Source organism: Macaca mulatta, chromosome 14, assembly GCF_049350105.2.
Source record: "Macaca mulatta isolate MMU2019108-1 chromosome 14, T2T-MMU8v2.0, whole genome shotgun sequence".
NCBI lineage: Eukaryota > Metazoa > Chordata > Mammalia > Primates > Cercopithecidae > Macaca > Macaca mulatta.
The window spans coordinates 83,382,759-83,398,575 of record NC_133419.1 but is presented as its reverse complement, the minus strand read 5'-3'; the positions used below and the strand labels follow the sequence as shown (position 1 = coordinate 83,398,575).

At 36.6% G+C, this 15,817-nt stretch overlaps 1 protein-coding gene across 2 annotated transcripts in view; it reads left to right on the top strand.

The window, feature by feature from the left end:
* The window catches only part of PRCP (prolylcarboxypeptidase), an 81,349-nt gene that overhangs the window by 39,899 nt on the left and 25,633 nt on the right, over window positions 1–15,817 (top strand). For both annotated transcript variants that reach the window (XM_028832587.2, NM_001261249.1), the window contains 3 exon segments: window positions 6,034–6,174; window positions 12,556–12,657; window positions 15,370–15,551. In XM_028832587.2, the coding sequence (XP_028688420.2) occupies window positions 12,562–12,657; window positions 15,370–15,551 (278 nt within the window). In that variant the 5' untranslated portion in view covers window positions 6,034–6,174; window positions 12,556–12,561.

Sequence of the window (15,817 nt, the reverse complement as noted above, 5' to 3'; positions counted from 1 at the left end):
TCTTCTAACATAAAGGTGTCCATCCTTTCAGGGGATATCAATTGAGCTTGCCCAGAAAGTTGTCAGTATCCATTTAAGAACTCTAATGGAATGTAACCCCACAATCCCCAAATTAATATAGGACACATACATCAAATGGGAGAAAGAAGGTCTTATTTTATTTTAGCATCTCTGCATTAGAGTTGAAAACCAGAGCACATGAAAAACTCCTTTAAGGTGCTTTGATTTATTGGAGGCATTAGTTAATTGTTTTGGTCATGTATATCTCTGGGTACACTTTTTGTATCTTTAGTAAAATTTTAGTTAACTGTTATTAGACATCTGGGTGCCTGAATAAATCCAACTGCATACTGAATTTTCTAAAACCAAAGGCTGCTGAGAAGGAGCCAATGTGATTTTGGTTTTATCAGTGGCCTAATGGAGTTAGCAATAGTAGTGTAGTAACAATTATTGTCAGGTCAGTGAAAAGACCAACATTCCACATATTCTGCAATGTAACTGTTAGTAAATGGCTGGGAGATTTGTCCTTCATTTTGCAAATTTAGGAGAAAGATACTCACTCTGAGTGTCCCCTACTGAGCGTTGAAGTTTATAGTCAGCTTTATCTGCATGAGCATGTTATAATGCAATGAGTATAAAGATCTGGGTTTTCTTGGAGGTGGGATTGGGTAGGGGTTAAAAGCACATGAAAATAATTACATTTGATTCCTAATTATTAGTTACATTCCCTTGGGCAAGCTATCTGACCTCTCTGAGCATCAGCCTTCTTATTTTACAACTGGGTGATGAAAGTGCCCCAGAGGGTAACTGCTGAGATGGTGAAGGGATATGTGTAAAGCAACAGCGCAGTGGCAGACACGTGGTAGGTGCTCTGTGTTATTCCCTCCCATCCCCACCTCTTCCACACACGCTGTCCCCAAGTTGCCAGCAAAACTAACAGATGTAATGTTGCTACTGATTTTTCTGTATGCAAACTTTATTCTTGAGCAGTTTTAAAGTCCAAATAATTACTTTTGTATAATAAACATCATTTGAAGAATGGTCTCTTTTCTTCTTGCCTACCCATTCTCACAGATCTATTTCTCCTCCATGTGGTAAAGTGGGGAAGCATGCTTTGAAATTTCTTGGACCATACAAAAAATTTAAAAAAAAAATGAAATTTCTTGAGCCATATGCTAGAAAGAACTGCTGTGCATGACTAGAGAGGTTTGTTTCCTTTCCGAAGTCATACTGTGTTGTCTTTACAGTGCTATTATTTATTTTAATTGGCTCAATAAACCAAATTGCAAAAATAAAGTTCTAGCTCTGCCTCTGCCTTGTGACCATGGCCAAGTCACGTGACCTCTTCGAGCCTAATTTCTTCAGTTGAGAAACACAGAGGCAATAGTTTCTAAGGCCCTTGTCACCTTTTCATGTTGTGATTCATAAAATCTTTATTCAGGAGCCCAGAACAGGAAGTGGCATGTGGGTCCCACTTCTCAACAGCAGAGGGCATACTGCCCCTAGTGTGTCTGGCCATTAGGTATTGAAAACTATCTAGTTATCTAGCCAGAAGTTGATATCCTTGATGATAGGAAGGAGCCAAGGAAAATCTGTAAATTCAAGTTGTGCAAAGGACATTTCACTACATATTTCCAGTTGTTTAGTACCTAGGTGAAGCACTAAAAAAATGGGAGATTTTGACATTCTAAGGTCCTGTAATTCTGTGAAGAACTTAATCTGTCTCCCATCTAAGTACTCCGTGCTTAGGATTGGTGTGCAGATGGGATGGAGAGAACTAACATCTTTTAAGCATGTATATATCAGGAACTATGCCTAGTACTTTAGGTACATTTTCCCTATCCTCACAGCAATCCTTTGAATTATACGTGGTTATCCTTATTTTATACAGGAAGACACTAAGGTTCAGAGAGGTTAAGTGATTTGCCCGAGGCTTCACAGTTAGAAGAGATTCAAGTTCAGGTCTGTTAACTCCCAAGTCTGCTTTCTTGCCAGGGTTCCCCTCTCTTTTCCCCAGTCTTAACGATCAAGGCTATTGCTAGGAGCAGGAGTACCTTGGGCACGGTCACACAAGGGAATTTGGCTTTCTCTGGTTCTGAAGTTCTTGTGACCCTTGTGATTCTAGATGGAAGTGTTTCTCTGGCAAGAACTTTTTATCAGTTATATTTAGCATGACATATACAAACACATACCCATGTTTTCAAATTTGAAAATTTTAGACTGGATTATTAATGTTTTTCTTTGTGGGATGCTTTTTTTTTTTTTTTTTGACGGAGTCTTGCTCTGTCACCCAGGCTGGAGTGCAGTGGCCAGATCTCAGCTCACTGCAAGCTCCTCCTCTCGGGTTCACGCCATTCTCCTGCCTCAGCCTCCCGAGTAGCTGGGACTACAGGCACCCGCCACTTCGCCCGGCTAGTTTTTTGTATTTTTTAGTAGAGACGGGGTTTCACCGTATTAGCCAGGATGGTCTCGATCTTCTGACCTCATGATCCGCCCGTCTTGGCCTCCCAAAGTGCTGGGATTACAGGCTTGAGCCACCGCGCCTGGCCTGTGGGATGCTTTTAAAGGCTACAGCAATATCTCAGTTTACATGAAGACTCAGTTCTGTAGTCAGTGGGTGAGGTGAAAATCATTAGGGCAAAATTATCTTCAAGAATCTCATGGGAAGGTGTCTTGTTAGAGAGCCATGAGCTTCCTTTCTTTAAGTCCAACACAGTCAGTTTTTCCTCCCCTGCTGAAACCTGCTGAGCTTCAAAAGGTGTTCCTGTGGTGGTTTCTCATGTTGAGTTTCAAATGATACAGTTAGCTTATATTTGGGGGTATGTTCAGTGGTAATTCAAATCTTTAGACACCAGAGTCTCATTCAGCATGGTGAGATGCTTACAGTATTTTAGCTATTCTAAAACCTAGAACAAGAGAAGGAATAACAAATTAATGTCTTATTGTGGTGCTTATGCTAACTCAGTCATTTTCAAAACTTTACAGAATCACCTGTAGGGCTTGTTAAAGCACAGTTTACTGGGTTTTACCCCCACAGTTTCTGTGATTGCATTTCCAACAAGTTCCCAGGTGAAGCTGATACTGCTGGTCCAGGGACCTCACATGGAGAACTACTGTACTAACTGAATGGAAGCAGGTGGAATCACTTGTCCGTCTTCCTTTCACTGTCTGTCTGCCTTTCTTGCCCTTTCATTTTTAGGCTGAGTGGATATAGTTGAGTTCGTTTAAGTTAAATTCAGGGACTGTAGCTCAGCCAACTCTTTATCCCACTGCTTAGCTTAGTATTTGGCCCAGAATAGGAGTTCAATAGATTCTTGTGGAGTGAAAGATTGAGTAAATTAACATGTATAATGGAAGGGTTTATAGCACATGGACATCATTATTACATACCTAGTCCATAAAAACTGCTTATTTTCCTGAAAAGTAGACAGTCTTTAGATCAGAATATTATGTTTTAGGACTACATATGGTGATGATCATAGATACCAGGAAGTATGCAGTTAGGTAAAGTTTTGAGACACTTGCGTTTTGGAACCTGTGGTGTGAATGGTAACTGTGTATGTAGATAGAGCTGGGTGCAGGAAGTCTCATCTGTTTTAGAATGACCTAGGAAAGTCTTACAGGGTTTACAGTCTGGTTTAGGTCAGAACTAAGCACTGTTCCTGGGAGACTGGAGCAGCACTGGAACAGCATATGTCTGATCCAGACTTGGTGCTGCATTCTCATTTCTGTCCTTCCAAAGCACTGAGGAATTCAGCCTCCGTGATGCTAAAGGCTCAGTGAGACTGTACTGCAGGGTAACTCTGTAAATTCAGATAGTTGTACATGAATCTTACCATGTTGTAGTATTTGATAATTACATTTTAAATATTAAGTTAAAAAATCTCAAAGGGTAAAAAAAATCTCAAAAATATATTTAAAGTTCAGTTTAAGAAATCATTTTCATATGTAGCCAAAACAATATGATCACTTTTGACAAAATGAACAAGTCTTTAGTACAAATTGAGTATTTGTTCTCTGAAATGCTTAGGAACAGAAGCATTTCAGATTTTGGATTTTTTTTTTTTGATTATGTAATAGTCATATTATAGTTACTGATTGAATATAACTAATCTGAAAATCCAAAATTTGAAATGCTCTAATGAGCCTTTCCCTTGAGTATCATGTTGGTGTTCAAAAGTTTCAGATTTGGAGCATTTGGGTTTTGGAGTTTTGGATTAGGGATGCTCAACCTGTATCATTTAATAACTAGTCCGTATTAAAATTACACATTTGTCCCTACATCTTTATTTAATATTGTTTGTTCAAACTAGGATCCAATCCAGGGTCATGTATTATGTCTGGATCTTATGTTCCTTAAAATTCATTTAATCTAAAATAGTGCTTTCTCATGATATTGCCTTGTCAATTGTCTTGTAAAATGTCCTGCCTTCAGTATCTGTTGTCCGTTTAAAGTATCTTCAACTTGCTCTTTTACCTTTATATTTCCTGGAACCTGGAAATTAGATCTAAAGGCTGGATTAAGATAAAATGGAACATTTTTGGCAGGAACACATCATAGGTGATATGGGCTTCAAGTTGTGCCACATGAGGAGATACATAATCCTTGCCTGCTCTACCATTGATGATGCTAACAAAATTGATTACTAGATTAAAGTGATGACAGCCTGATCCTTCCATTGTAGTTATGTTTTCCCCTTGTGACAAGAGTATTCTCTATGGTATTACTCTGATACTATACGAATGTTCATTTTCATATTATCCGTTTTCCTAATGCTTTTAACACCAATTGGTAATTCTTGCCTGAATCAGTAAATTTACAGAACTGTCATTATTCTAACTCTGTCATTCCTTCTACATTAGCTGACATTTGACTAAACACAGCTCTTCTTTATTAACTGGGACTATTCGCTGCCATCAAATACAGTTCTGTTGGACAGGCAGGTTAAATGTTGAATTTTTTACTTTTTAATTCCCAATTTCAAAGTAAGGAGTTGATTTAATAGACAACTTCAATGGTGGCAAATTAACTTTTTCCTTTCTTTCCTTTTTAAAAATATTTTTGTGGATGAATGGAGTTTCATGAATTGAATGTTTCAATTAACTACAGTGATTATTCTCTTTATGTTTAATTTGTTTTTGTTTTACATTCAATTTATTAAAACGATTGCCAGTGATAGTCCCTTGTAGTTGGTTCCTACGTTCTTTAAATGTAACTCTCCATTAATTCTGAGCACTTTCTTGCTTCCTTGCACAGCAAAATGCATAGGCTTATCTTGCAGCTTTCTTGTCCCAAATGTCACTCAGCCACTTCACTAATAAGCCCTAGTTTCTTTTGGTGGGAATGGTATAGACATGAAAATCTTATAACTTAGAATGTCTGTGGTGTGCTGGGATGACAAGGTTTATGGACCTTTTCAGTAGTCTGCTTAGTTCATGAATTTTTAATATTGAAACTGTGTATAATGAAAATTCAGATAGTAGGGGAAAACTGTATTTTGAAAAATAATAGGATGTATTATATACTTAAAAATTGTTAAGGGAGTAGATTTTAAGTGTTCTTACCACAGAAAATGATAAATATGTGAGGTAATGCTTATGTTAATTAGCTCAATTTGGCCATTCGACAGTGTATACATATTTCAGAACATCATGTTATATACACCATATGTAAAATTTTATTTGCCAATTAAAAAATGCATTAAAAAATTAAAAAAGGGTTCACATTGTATTAACGATTCAATTTTAACATTATGTTTTTAAGTAGCTACTTGACTTTATAATTGTATTTTTTCTTTCACATTGAAAATCTTGACTACCAATAGCAAACATTGCTTTATTTTATAATACAAAGAAAATGATTTCAAAATAATATTATCAATATTACTATTAATAATAAAACAAGTTTAAAATTTCTTCTGATTATTTTTGTAGTATAGATTGATTTTAATGGAAGAATTAATTACCTTTGTGTTGATCTCATTTTATTACTTTCCTTTGAAATATGTTTTGTTTATTTTGTTTTTATCACAGGTTGATCATTTTGGATTTAATACTGTGAAAACTTTTAATCAGCGGTACCTAGTAGCTGATAAATACTGGAAGAAAAATGGTGGATCGATACTTTTCTACACTGGTAATGAAGGGGACATCATCTGGTTTTGTAATAACACGGTATGTGCAGATTCATGAAATTCCAGTGCTCAATTTGACTTTTATTATGATAACTTGGAAGAAATGTTTTGCAGTATATATGACCAAGCATTACTGTTCTTAATTGTAAAGTTCTATTAAAAATAACAAAAAAATTAACTCACTAATAATAGAAAAATAGCAAAAGTACATGAATAGAAAGTTCATAAAAGAATTAAATACAGATATCCAATAAGTCTGCATATTCAGCCTTCAAGAATTACAAATGAAAAGGATAATGTACAATTTTTGGATAATTGAATTATTTCATTTTATTTTTCATGGACTGCCTGAACATCCCAGAGAATTGAATTTTGCAAGTTTTTTGTTTTTTGTTTTGCTTTGCTTTGTTTTTACAATCCCAGCTTATTTCTAGAGTGAACAAGGATATAAGGGAAACAGGGATAAGAATGTTACTGAGTACAGTTTATTTTGATTATGGTCTCTAGAAGGTGAAAGCAAGGGCAGGAATTTTTCTATGTTTAGTGTTATATTGTCAGTGTCCGGGACATATAGAAGGTGATAAACATCTGTTAAATGAATGAATGAATAAAACCTAAACAAAGCCAATGCAAATGAGAAAAAAATATACAAATAAGGATGGGAAAAGGTAAAGTTGTAGCTACATTTTAGTTTAGCTTTCCTGTTCTACCATTTTCTTTTATTTGTGAGGGTTAAAAATAGTATATAGCCTGTTAGCTTGCTTCCCTGACTATATTTTCTATCGCCTTTTATAATGCTGAAATCCATGAACAAAACTTAATTTCAAAAGATATGTGAAAGGAAGAAATGCCCCTTTTCAACGTGTCAGTGCTGTGATGAGAAAATGTCAACTTTTTACCAAAAAACTAGTTGTGAACTACCTTAAAGTGGGGAATGAATTATGTCTTATCCCCAATGCCAACATCTGGCATGATGCTTGGTATCAGGAGGTCTCAGTAAATGTTTGTTGAACTGGTATATGAATTTAAAGTAAAGATATGAACCCAATTACGTTGTTACTGTATTTCTCATTTCTGATTATTTCCTTAGGAATGTTAAGAATCTAAGTAAGTTAGTTGAAATAAAATAATTCCCAGAGACATGAGATCCTAGGATGCCTATTGCTTTTAGATCAGTGGCAAGTGAAATCAGGACCTCCTTTCCATCAGATTCCCGTTCTGTTATTCTGTGAAATAACAGGCTGCCTTGTCTCTTTTCTCCTTTTGGTGTGACTTTCGTTTTATGTGAAGGCCATAGGGTAACTTCTCCTCTCCAGTGATTTTTCCAGTTTCCATTCTCTTTTATTATAGGTAGGTAGCTGTTCCTGCCTTCACTAGGCACTACTTTGACAGACACTGTGGCAGAACTTAAGGTTTGCTGGGGTATCTCTGTTCTCAGGAAGTGGTGGAAAGGAAGAGATATTCAGTGTAGGAACAGTTCCAAAGAACTGACTAGAGGCAGATCATAGAGGAGCAGATCCTGGCCCATCCCCAGGCCCAGAGACCTTCCTTTACATACCAAAACGTTCCAGTGCACATTCACTTCTGGACATTAATTTGTTCAGAGGCAGCAATCACACAGTGGTCAAGAGTGAAGGCTTCAGCCAGACTGACAAGGTTTGAATGCTGATTTCGCCACTTTGCTGTGTGACTTTGGGTAAGTTTCTTGTTCTGTGCCTCAGTTGTCTCATCTGTTAAATGGATACAGTAATAATAGTTCATGGAGTTGTGTAAAGACTTAAAGAAGATTAAGGGACTTGCAAGCACATAATGTTAAAAGATGTTGATATATTACATGAACCTCTTTTGAAAAATAAGAATACTCCTGAAATGGATCACTTATTACTTTTTGAACTAGTTCAATGAAGTTGCCTCCTCTCAAAGCCTGAAGTCAACTGCACAGAGGTCTGGACATTTTAATGGATGATCTTTACTCTTAAGATACTCATGGTCTGGTGTGTGTGTGACCTACATGTAAGCAAAATTTGCGGCACAGTACCAGGGACATATACCTAGCACAGTGGTGTTGAGAAGGGGGAGTGATCAGCACTGCCAAGGTGGGGCCGGCAGAGGTGGGCATGCTTGAGCTGGGTGTTTGCAGGATTTGTAGTTAAATGGCAGGGGATGAGTAGATTCTTAAGAGAGAAAGTGGAGGTTATTGAAACCATCACAAATATCTGGTTAAATTCTCTATTCTTACATGTGTATGACTCTTCTAATTGTTCATTTATTGATCAAAACAAACAAAAACACTTGAGGTTCTTAGTCTTTGTTAGGCAGCAGGAACTCACTAAATAGTAACAGTGTGCACTAGGATTGACAAATAGTTTTAATCTGTGCTAAATCTAAATCTAATCCTTTGATGTTGATTACCTAGAATGCTTTGTTGAGAAAAGATTCTGAGGCCACAACTAAGTGAAAAAATGAAATGATTGGCTAATGACCAGATATAGATGATTCTAGCAAGGAGATCTAACAGTTCTTGATGATGGTGCTCTGGAGCCAGACACCTATGTTTGAATCATGGCTCTGCTGCTTGCTAGCTGTGTGAATGTTGAAGGTTATTTAAACTCTTGTGCCTCAATGCCCTTGTCTATAAAATGGAGTTAATCAAAGTGCCTATTTCAGAGATTGCTGTAATATTTAAGTGAATTAATACATATAAAATGCTTAGAACAGTGCCTGGCACATTATAAACACTGAGTTATTTTAGCCATTGTGAGCTACTATTTATTAATTGAAAACCCTTAGGGAGTTTAGTATGCTTGTTTGTTTTGTTTTCTCTTTTATGTTGTCAATGCCTGTGAGTAGACAGCTGCTTTCGATATCTTTAGCTCTTTCCTAGAAGATTTGGCAAACAGTGCAATTTGAAGATAATTTTTTTTTTAAAGTTGAAGTTACTTTTTATTTTTATTTAATTTGTTTTCTCTCCATTGTAGTTTTTTTTTCTTGACTTTTATTTTAGGTTTAGGGGGTACATGTGCAGGTTTGTTAACTTGGGTAAATTGTGTGTGCTGAGATTTGGTGTATGAATGATCCCATCACCTAGGTAGTAAGCATAGTACCTGATACATAGTTGTTGAATTCATGCTCCACACCCACACCCCCTGCGCTGTTAGCCCCCAGCCCCTCTAGTAGTCATGCAGTGTCTATTGTTCCCATCTTTGTGGCCATGTTTATTCAGTGTTTAGCTCCTGCTTGTAAGTGAGAACATGCAGTGTTTGGTTTTCTGTTGCTCTATTAGGTCACTTAGGATAATGACTTCCAGCTACATCCATGTTACCACAAAGGATATGATTTTGTTCTTTTTAATGACTATGTAGTATTCTGTGGTGTATATAGACCACATTGTCATTATCCAGTCCACTGTTGAAGGGTATCTAGGTTGATTCTGTGTCTTTGATATTGCAAACAGTGCTAAGATGAACATGCAAGTGCATGTGTCTTTTTGGTAGAATGGTTTATTTTAAATTTTTATTTATTTTTTAATTTTATTTTTTGTAGAGAAAAGGGTTTCACTATGTTGCCCAGGCTGGTCTCGAACTCCTGGACTCAAGTGATCCACCTGCCTTGGCCTCCCAAAGTGCTGGGATTACATGCATGAGCCACCACACCTGGCCTATTTTTCTTCAGGTAGTGAGGATTGGTGGGCTGAGTGATAGTTCTATTTACCCAGTAGTGAGGATTGGTGGGCTGACTGATAGTTCTATTTCAAGTTCTTTGGGAAATCTCCAAACTGCTTTCCATAGCGGCTGAACTAATTTATATCCTACTAACAGTTTGTAAGTGTTCCCTTTTCTCCACAACCTCACCAATATCTTGTTATTTTTTGACTCTTTTTAAATAATAGCCATTCTAACTGGTATGAGATGGTATCTCATTGTGGTTTTAATTTGCATTTCTCTGATGATTAATGATGTTGAGCATTTGTTCATGTTTGTTGGCCTTGTGTATGTCTTCTTTTGAAAAGTGTTTATGTTCATGTCTTTTGCCCACTTTTTAATGGGGTTGTTTGTTTTTTCTTGTAAATTTATTTATTTTATTTATTTATTTTTGAGACGGAGTCTCGCTCTGTCGCCTAGGCTGGAGTGCAGTGGCCGGATCTCGGCTCACTGCAAGCTGCGCTTCCCGGGTTCACGCCATTCTCCTGCCTCAGCCTCCGAGTAGCTGGGACTACAGGTGCCCGCCACCATGCCTGGCTAATTTTTTTGCATTTTTAGTAGAGACAGGGTTTCACCGTGTTAGCCAGAATGGTCTCGATCTCCTGACCTCGTGATCCGCCTGCCTCAGCCTCCCAAAGTGCTGGGATTACAGGCATGAGACACCACGCCCGGCCCTTTTATTGTAAATTTAAGTTCCTTATAGATTCTAGACATTAGGCCTTTGTCAGATGCATAGTTTGCAAATATTTTCTCTTATTCTGTAGGTTTTCTGTTTACCCTGTTGATAGTGTCTTTTGCCGTGCAGGAGCTCTTTAGTTTAATTAGGTCTCACTTGTCAGTTTTTGTTTTTGTTGCCGTTGCTTTTTGGGACTTAGTCATAAATTCTTTGCCAAGGCTGATGTCCAGAATGATATTTCCTAGGTTTTCTTCTAGGGCTTTTGGGCTTTTTATAGTTTCCAGTTTTATATTTAAGTCTTTTATCCATCTTGAGTTGATTTTTGTATATGGTGAAAGGAAGGGGTCCAGTTTCAATCTTCTGCGTATGGCTTGCCAGTTATCCAAGCACCATTTTATTGAATAGGGAGTCCTTTTCCCAATGCTTGTTATTGTTGACTTTATTTAAGATCAGGTGGTTGCAGGTGTGTGGCTTTATTTCTGGATTCTCTATCCTGTTACATTGGTCTGCATGCCTATTTTTGTACTAGTACCTGATGTTTTGGTTATTGTAGCCTTGCAGTATAGTTTGAAGTCAGGTAGTGTGATGCCTCTGGCTTCGTTTTTCTTGCTTAGGATTGCTTTGGCGATTCAAGTTTTTGTTGTTGTTGTTGTTGTTGTATATGGATTTCAAGAGTTTATTTATTTTTTTTCCTAACTCCGTGAAAAATGTTGGTAGTTTGATAGCAATAGTATTGAATCTGTAAATTACTTTGGGGAGTATAGCCATTTTAACAATATTGATTCTTCCTATGTATGAACATGGAATGTCTTTCCATTTGTTTGTGTTGTCTCTGATGCCTTTCAGCAGTGGTTTGTAATTCTCATTGTAGAGATGTTTCACTTCCTTGGTTAGCTGTATTCCTGGATATTTCATTCTTTTTATGGCTATTGTAAATGGGATTGTGTTTTTGATTTGGCTGTTAGCTTGATTGTTATTGGTGTATAGACATGCTACTGATTTTTATACACTGAATTTGATACTGAAACTTTACTGAAGTTGTTTTGTCACTTCTAGAAGCCTTTTGGCGGAGTCTGTGGGGGTTTTCTAGGTGTAGCATCATCTCATCTGTGAAAAAAGATAGTTTGATGTCCTCTTTTCCTCTTTGGGTGCCTTTTATTTCTTTCTCTTGCCTGATTGCACTGGCTAGAACTTCCAGTCCTATGTTGAATAGGAGTGCTAAGACAGAACATCCTTGCCTTGTCATAATTCTCGAGGGGAATGCTTCCAGCTTTCGCCCATTCAGTATGGGTTTGTTGTAAATGGCTCTTCTTATGTTGTGGTATGTTCCTTCAATACCTAGTTTATTGAGAATTTTTACCATGAAGGAATGTTGAATTTTATCGAAGGCCTTTTCTGCATCTATTGGGATGATCACATGGTTTTTATTTTTAAATTCTGTTTATGTGGTGAATTCCATTTATTGATTTGTGTATGTTGAACCAACCTTGCATCCAGGAATAAAGCCTATATGATTCTGGTAAATTAACTTCTTGATGCTGCTGGATTTTTGTTTGCTAGTTTTTGGTTGTGGGTTTTTACATCTATTTTCATCAGGGATATTGGCCTGAAGTTTTCTTGTTTCATTGTGTCCCTGCCACGTTTTGTATCATAATGATGCTAGCTTTATAGAATGAGTTAGGGAAGAGTCCCTCCTCCTTATTTAAAAATAATTTCAGTAGGATTTGTACTGGCTCTTTGTACGTGAAGACCATTTTAGACATAATGTTGATTCTAGGGCTAGAGTGTCAGGATAAAAAGACATGGATGACTAGCGGATGAGCAACTTGGGATTATTTTTAATTGTTTCACTCATAAAGTGTGAGATTGATATGCAACAATAAGACAGCAATTATGTCATTTATTTGTAGCACAAACATAAATTGTGCAACTTTTTAGAGTGCTCTTTTTGGTCTGGCTTAACATGTATTTCATATGGTTTGCCAAACAGTTCAGTGACTTTCACATCCTGATTTTATCCTGTGATTTTGTAAACTCTTCTTAGGGGTTCATGTGGGATGTGGCTGAGGAACTGAAAGCTATGTTGGTGTTTGCTGAACATCGATACTATGGAGAGTCTCTCCCCTTTGGTGACAACTCATTCAAGGTAAAGATACTTTTTACTTTTAAGTTACAAGTTTTTTCTTTTCAATTTAGAATAGTTTCTAAATTACATGCCCCACTGTGAGATAACTTTAATTTGAAATGCCTGAAAGCTCAATAGTTTATATTTAGTGGTTTCTTTTTAGATACAATTTGAACAGATTGAGGTTTTTTTTTAGCCATTTTATTATAATTCTTAATGTTAATCAGTTTTTAACTTGGTGTGCCTCAGGAAGTTAAATTTTACTCTGTGGCTGCAGAGACAGTACAAGGAACTTTTTACTATTTCAAAAATATCAGTAAACAATTCCCCTTTATAAATTGTACACTTAAATTATTGAGCCTGCCACTGGAAAAAATACAATGAGCATAACAAATTTATCTGATGTTTTTAATAAAATAAAATCAATAAAATAAGGACAAGTAAGCTGTATGATGCATTAAGGTCAACTGGCCTCTTGGATTCCCTTTGAACGTTTCCTGTTCTCACAGGAGCTTTGGCCTTTGTCACAGACTCTCTACCTAATAAACCAGGACACTTTTTCTTCAACGGAGTCATTCATGTACTTCTACCCTTGTGACTTTGGCTACATTAATTTGCCACATGTACTATTATTTACTTAATGTTTTTCTTTAACCAACTCACTTTTTAAACTTAGCATTATCTTAACCAAGGGCTCTATGTACTGGTTATTCTTTCCAAATTACACTAAAATAAAGCAATAAATGTTCCATTAAAAATGTTTGTGTGCTTCCTAAGACCACCAGTATATACAAATGCTTTTGGGAACTCTCAGCTGTAAGGACTTGGGGCCAGTCCTTTACTAGGCTGCCTGTTTTGAAAGGAGTTTTTTATTTTTAAAAGGGAGGTTTTACTATCTCATATTATAAATAAATGCATGAGTAAAAATAAGTAAAAGTGTTGTGCTATAAATAGAAAGTGGGATAATTTGCTGGTATTTGTTGGGCTGTATGGGAAATTCATTCTTTAGCTTGATATTTTGCATAAATATCTGATTAGGGGACTTAACAGGTCCTGAAACCTTGGGAGGCAGTTAGCTTGTTGTAGATAGAAACATAACTTCTTCTAGGTTTCTGTGATTGATACTGTGTTAGCAAAATGGAGCCAGGGGCTCTTTTTGATATACGTCTTTCCCTTTGTGTGCTCACAGAACATGTCAGTAGCATGAGAGATATTACAGATATTATGCAGGATTAGAAAAAAAAATGCACTCAACTGTACAGAGTGCCATAAAAACTAGAAGTAAAGGATAGTGACAGACAGGGAGAGAGGAGGTAAGAAGGCATATATCTTGGAAGAGGGGGGAAAGCTAAAGGAGTAGGAGGCATATATAGGAAATAGGAATGATGGGATCTGTGTGATTCAGTAATATGCCAGATGACGGAAGGAATCAGAATGGTGAGACCAAAGCATGAAAGTCAAACAGGGTAGCCTAATAGAGGTATGTATTATGGTAGTTATCTATTGCTATGTAAAGATGTACCTCAAACCTCATGGCTTAAAACAGCAATAAATATCTATTACTTTATAGTTCCCATGGGTGAAGAATTAGGAGTGGTTTAGCTAGGTGGTTCTGCTTCAGGGGGTCTCATGAAGTTAGGATGTCAGCTGATGCTGCAGTCATCTGAAGGCTTGACTGGGGCTGGAGAGCCTTTCTACTCATATGGAGGATCACTCACATAAGAGATAAAACTGGTACTGGATGTTGACAAGAGGCTGCAGTTAAGGGCCTACTTGAGTTCATTACAAGGCAACTAATTTCCCTCAAAGTTGGCAGTGTAGGAGAGCAAGGTGGAAGCTGCAGTGTATTTTTAATGACCTAACCTTCATAGTCACGTATCATTATTTCTGCCCCATTCTATTAATTAGAAGGAAGTCATTAAATCCCATCCAAATTCAAAGGGAGTGGAATTAAGCTTCACCTTTTAAAGGAAGGAGTGTCAAAAATTTGCAGACATATTTTAAAAGACCTTCTTAGCCTTCTCAGCTCAGCAGGACACTAAGCTTCACCTTCTGCAATAGGGAAATTGTCTTCATGTAGAGAGCAGGACGATTATGAAACTTAACATTATGAGTTTTCCTTTTCTCAAAGATCAATGTCTTGTGTTGCCTGTTTTCCAATACCTGAAAATAGTTTTTTTCTTTCCAATTTTATAGTTGTTTAAAATAGGTAGGCTACTTTGTTTCAGTTGTTGATATGGCCGAGGTCATACATAATCTTTCCGATAAAGAAGGGTGAGTTTTATTTTTACTGGTGATTCTTCCCTCAATTGTCCACTAGATTTAGTTTATATTTGCCTATGTGGTAGACATTTTAAATGTGCCAAGATTTAAAACAAAAGTTATAACAGTTATCTATTAAACTTAGTTTATATTCTATCATATTTGCTATTAAATTTTACCTACAATTTGTTCTGTTGTTTCTACAACCTTAAACAAAGTCTTTGGTAAATAGCATTTAATAGAAATTACACTTGCATGCGAAGTACATTATGTTCTTCCACAAACTTAAAATAATTTTCCTGAGTTTAAATCCACACAGCTATTGCTTTGACTAGGCGTTTTAGTACAATTGCCTAGAAATTCTATTTGGAGAAAAGCTTATCTGACACTGGCTCTCTTCTGGATCCATGCTATTCCTAAGCTGCTATTATGTGCACATTTATACCCATGTTCTTTGTTATTTTTCTTTAGGATTCCAGACACTTGAATTTTCTGACATCAGAACAAGCTCTGGCTGATTTTGCAGAGTTAATCAAACACTTGAAAAGAACAATCCCAGGAGCTGAAAATCAACCTGTCATTGCCATAGGAGGCTCCTATGGTGGCATGCTTGCAGCCTGGTTTAGGATGAAATATCCTCATATGGCAGTTGGGTAAGTGCATTTATACTGGACATGAGTGTTTCTTAATGATTATCAAGGCAAACGTAGAGGTTCATTTTGGGTAAAACATGTTCCATTCTACTGCACTGAGATTTCTGGCTTCTGTCTCATTAACAGCTGTGTTATTTTTCTCACTATTTTTATTATAAGTTTCAACTTTAAAACTTGATTTAGATGACACATATATATATATATATATATATTTTTTTTTTTTTTTTTCTTTTCTTTTTTCCTTCTTTGATTTTCTTGTCATTTAG